This window comes from Humulus lupulus, chromosome 9 (genome assembly GCF_963169125.1).
Source record: "Humulus lupulus chromosome 9, drHumLupu1.1, whole genome shotgun sequence".
NCBI lineage: Eukaryota > Viridiplantae > Streptophyta > Magnoliopsida > Rosales > Cannabaceae > Humulus > Humulus lupulus.
Genome location: NC_084801.1, coordinates 2,452,949 through 2,457,674, shown reverse-complemented (window position 1 = coordinate 2,457,674; position 4,726 = coordinate 2,452,949). Strand labels below are relative to the sequence as shown.

The window sequence follows — 4,726 nt, the reverse complement described above, 5'->3', positions numbered from 1 at the left end:
ACAGAAGATAATCAAGATTTCAAGGAAGTTAAAGGGAAGAAGGTTATGATAGCTATCCCACCCAAAGTGAAGACTAGGAACTCTTTTTATGTGTTAGAGGATGTTTCTGTTAATGAAGTGGAGGTTGGAGAGGTGTTATGTGAGATGAGGTCCATTATTGATTGAGGGGGAGACCCTCCACCAATAGATGGATAAAATTTTTATTTGGAATGTAAGGGGCATCAACAAATCCTCTAAGAAAACTGGTGTTATGAAGATGATTCATAACAAACAAATAGGATTTGTTGGGCTCCTTGAGACAAAGGTTAAGGCTCGTAGAATAGGAGCCTTATACCTAAAATGTTTAAGGGCTAGTGTTTTACTAAAAATTTGGCTCATCATCTATAGAGTCCAAAGAACTTTACTTAGCTAAGTTAGATAGTAGTATAATAGTAATAATAGTATTATCTTTATGACTGTGGATTTTTGGTTCAGACCGGGATTTATTTGGACACTCATAGTACACTTGTAGATTTTCTAAGTTTAACTTATAGTTTAGGAATATTAATTTTAACCTAAGGTTTGATTAATATGACTGATATTGAGTGTAATATTTATTATATTATAACATTTAGATAAGACCCAATAAGATAATAGCACATGTCATGTATAGGTTTAATAATGATTAAGTATTTTGAGGAATAAATTTATTAAGGTTAAAATTTGAATATCCTAGGGTCAGTCAGCAGCTATGAAAACGTTAGAAGGCTTAGTCAAGGTTGTTTACTCAATTCAAATTAAGCTAAAAATGTGTAATTTCGTGTTTAAATATTCAGCGTATGGCGATATATCGCAGCTATAGGAGGCGATATATCGTAGTACGAAGATACGAAAAACACGAAAAGTCGCACGATTGCCTCGGGCATGCTAGCCCAGGTGATATATCGGCTCCTTCAGTGTGTTTTTGAAAGTTTTCAAAAATGTTCTCATTCAAATCCTTAACCTCTTAATAAGTCCAGCATCTTTCTAAACGAGTCTTTAGCCTCTGCTGAACGATAATTCAAACATTTTTCACTTAAAAAGCCATTATTTTTATTCAAGTTAAATGAAGATCTTTTCATTCCTAAACTCTATAAATAGGACCTAGTACCCAGCCATTTATTCATCTATTAAGCTAAGTTCAGAGGCTGCAAGTTGCTAGGTTAGTGTGAGAGTGTAAACACTTGGGTTGAGAATTATAAGCTTGATCACTATAAGCTTACCAAACACTTGGGAAGTAAGGTTCTATTCACATTTTGGTTCAAGGTTTAGATTGGTCATAGAAGTACTCAAGGTATCCCAAACTCTAGTCCATTCTGTATTATTTTCTTTAAAGTTCTCATAGTCTTCTACTCAGTATTCTAACCTTATTCCTATTCTTGGTTAGGAAATCTAAGTTCTTGAGCACAAGGTTTTTGGTATGTATATTTTGATAGTATAGTTCCTTCATCACTTTCATCCCTTTTCTTTAATATACTCACCCTATTATAAATGGTTTTTAGGAGTGTTCCAAGGTCCCAAATCAGTTCTCATATCCCGGTTATTTTGGTAAGGAAAATAGGACAGGATTTATGTGTTATATGATTTGTTATGTTATCTTATGAATATGTGTTATGTAAAATGCTATGTTAAGTATGCTTGTAGACTTGGGCATATGACCTATACAACTAACAAGCCCCAAATAGATTATGGGCATATGACTTGCTTAGCTAGCAAGTCCCACTAATCTAATGGGCATATGACTTGTTTAGTTTATGGGACCCCAAGTAATAATGGCTATTATAGTATGTATGTGACATAAGTGTTATGATATGTTTTATGTTACATTATGAAATTTATGTATATGATTATATGTTAGATTTTCCTTGCTGGGCATTAAGCTCACTCCTTTCTGTTTATAAGTGCAGGAAAATAGCTTTAGTGGCGGGAAAGGTTCTTGGAAGCTTAGGGAATGTGTATTGAGGCGGAATGGATTCAAAGTGCTGAGAGTTTCGATTCGAGGATGAAGTCTTTACTTATGGTTTTATGTGTATTTTTCCGCACGTATTTATGTAATCTCTTTTAAATACAATTATGTTATGTTTTGATTTTAAAACAATGGGATCCCATATCCTACTTTGAGTTTTATGTAAGTTTAACATTTGTTTTTACAAGTTTTTAATAAAGTTATGATCTTTTCACTTGTAAGTGTTATTAGGGATTAGTGTCTATGTATAGGTTTCGTTAATGGTCCAAAGTCTAGAGTAGTTGGGTCATTACATCATCCTAATGGACAGATTATCATTGAGTGGAATCCTAATAGTTTCGATGTCGATATAAAAGGGGCTACTAGTTGGTATATCCACTATGTGTTAAAGCCGAAAAGAGGGGACTGTTTTGCTATAACAATGGTTTATGCAGTCAATGACAGTAAAGGAAGATACCAACTGTGGAAAGATCTTGTGCAATTATCAAAAGGTACGAATTTCCCTTGGATCGTTGGAGGGGACTTTAATTCGGTATTGAGTACTCAGGAAAGGCTTCAATACCGGGATAATGCCAATGAGATGATTCCATTTCAGAATAGTGTAGTAGATTGTGATTTAGAAGATATCAAATTCAATGGAAACTTCTTCACTTGGAATAATAAACAAGAAGGCAAAGATCGGGTTTATGAAAAATTGGACAGATTTTTAGCAAATCATAAGTGGATGGACAAATATACTACAACTGAGGTCACTTTCTTCCCTGAAGGTGAGTTTGATCATTCTCCTGGCCTCCTTTCTATTTACCCGAATATGCAAAATAGTAAAAAGCCTTCTAGGTACTTTAATTTTTGGAAGAACTTGGAAGGTTTTATTGATACTGTGAATAAGAATTGGAAGGTGAGGACAATTAGTAATCCTATGTTTTGTCTTGTTTCTCACCTGAAGAAGCTCAAATCTTGTTTAAAAGTGTTGAATAGACAAGGCAAGAGAAATGTTGAGATTCAAGAACATGAAAGCTATCAACATATGATAAAGATTCAACAAAGCTTGCAGCAAAACCCTGGAAATGCAGAGTTAATTGAGGCTGAAATTAGGCCTCGACACTTTTATGTAGAGTCTCACAGAAATTATATTAGTTACCTTAGTAAAAAAGCCAAGGTAGCTTGGATAAAAAGTGGAGATGATAATACAAAAGTTTTTCATGCAAGTCTTAAAAGAAGAAGGCAGCAGAATACAATTTACTCCATCAAAGATTAGACTGGAAGATGGATTGATGATCAAGAGGGTGTTATCAAAGCTTTTTTAGATTTTTATAACATTCTGTTGGGATCTTGTGTTACTAATAGAACCAGAGTTCACAAGAGAATTTTTCAAGAAGGGCCAATGGTGACTCAAAGACAAGCTGATTGGTTATTGCAAGATTATACTAAAGAAGAGGTGAAAGATGCCCTGCACTCAATTCCTGATGATAAAGCACTGGGACCAAATGGTTATAGTAGTGCTTTTTTTTAAAGATACTTGGGAGATAACAAGAAATGAAATGACTTAAGCTGTTCTGTCATTTTTTAACTCAGGAAGATTACTTAAAGAGATAAATGCTACAATAGTGACTTTGATTCCTAAATCGGTATGCCCGGAATCTATGAGTGATTATAGACCCATTGCTTGCTGCAATGTGATCTATAAAATAGCTTCTAAAATGATTTGCAAGAGATTAGAGGAAGTTCTTACAGGAATCATTTCAGAGAATCGATGTGGTTTTGTTAAAGGAAAAAAAATTGCACATAATATTATGATTTGTCAAGACATGGTTTGGGGAGATATGATAGAAGAAGTGCAAAGTCAGCTTGTTTGTTCAAGATTGACCTTCAAAAAGCTTATGATATGCTTGCTGGGAATTTCTTAGAGAGATGCTTGAAGCTCTAAACTTTCCTCAAAAAAATTTAAACCTTATCATGGAGTGTGTTACCACTCCTCTGTTTTCTTTCTCCATGAATGGTACTCTTCATGGTTACCTCCAAGCTAAACAAGGTTTAAGACAAGGCGACCCAATTTCCCCCCTTCTGTTTGTTATAGGAATGGAGTGTTTGTCAAGGATTATGCTCAAGGTGGCTAAGGAGGCTGAGTTTAAATTTCATCCGAGACGCAAGAGTTTAAAGCTCATGCATCTTTGCTTTGTGGATGACCTCCTCTTGTTCTCTAAAAGTGATTTCAAATCTTTTAAGTGGCTGGTGAAAAAGAAGTTGTCGCAAGGAAGAAGGAAGATTTCTTTCAGCATTGTTTCTGCTATGGTTTATTTCATTTGGCATAGTCGAAATAGTGTTTTTTGGGACCAAAAACTTCCGACAATTGATGTTATTAATTGTGAAGAATATTATACATACTATGTGTGTGAGATTACATTACATGAATTTAAACAAATTCAATAGGGTAGATCAAGATTGGGTGGAGGCTCTTTTAAGAGCTTGTAATTAATTGTTGGGCTTTTGCCTTTTATTTGTAATTGTTTTTTGTAGTAATTCAAAGTTGTTGATTTACCACACAAAAAAAATATTTGTCAATAAATAAAATATTGACTTTGATATATTAAATAAATTAGTTGTAACAAATTGATTTTATATACCATATAAATAAATATTCTAGCATTCTCCCACTTGGTCAGCATTTAAATTAATGTATTACTTAGGCCCGATAACTATCCCTGTTAGATAATAAACACATGAATCATGGTGATAGGTCCT

At 33.9% G+C, this 4,726-nt stretch overlaps 2 protein-coding genes across 2 annotated transcripts; both read left to right on the top strand.

Annotated features, from left to right (window-relative positions):
* The first annotated feature begins 2,405 nt into the window (after nucleotides 1-2,405).
* Nucleotides 2,406-3,242, top strand: LOC133802044 (uncharacterized). Its single transcript, XM_062240276.1, has one exon. It carries the CDS (start codon nucleotides 2,406-2,408, stop codon nucleotides 3,240-3,242), a length of 837 nt encoding a protein of 278 aa, XP_062096260.1.
* Nucleotides 3,243-3,368: 126 nt separating this feature from the next.
* Nucleotides 3,369-3,891, top strand: LOC133802043 (uncharacterized). Its single transcript, XM_062240275.1, has 2 exons — nucleotides 3,369-3,474; nucleotides 3,560-3,891. The coding sequence occupies exons 1-2, from the start codon at nucleotides 3,369-3,371 to the stop codon at nucleotides 3,889-3,891; spliced, it is 438 nt and encodes a 145-aa protein (XP_062096259.1).
* Nucleotides 3,892-4,726: the final 835 nt, after the last annotated feature.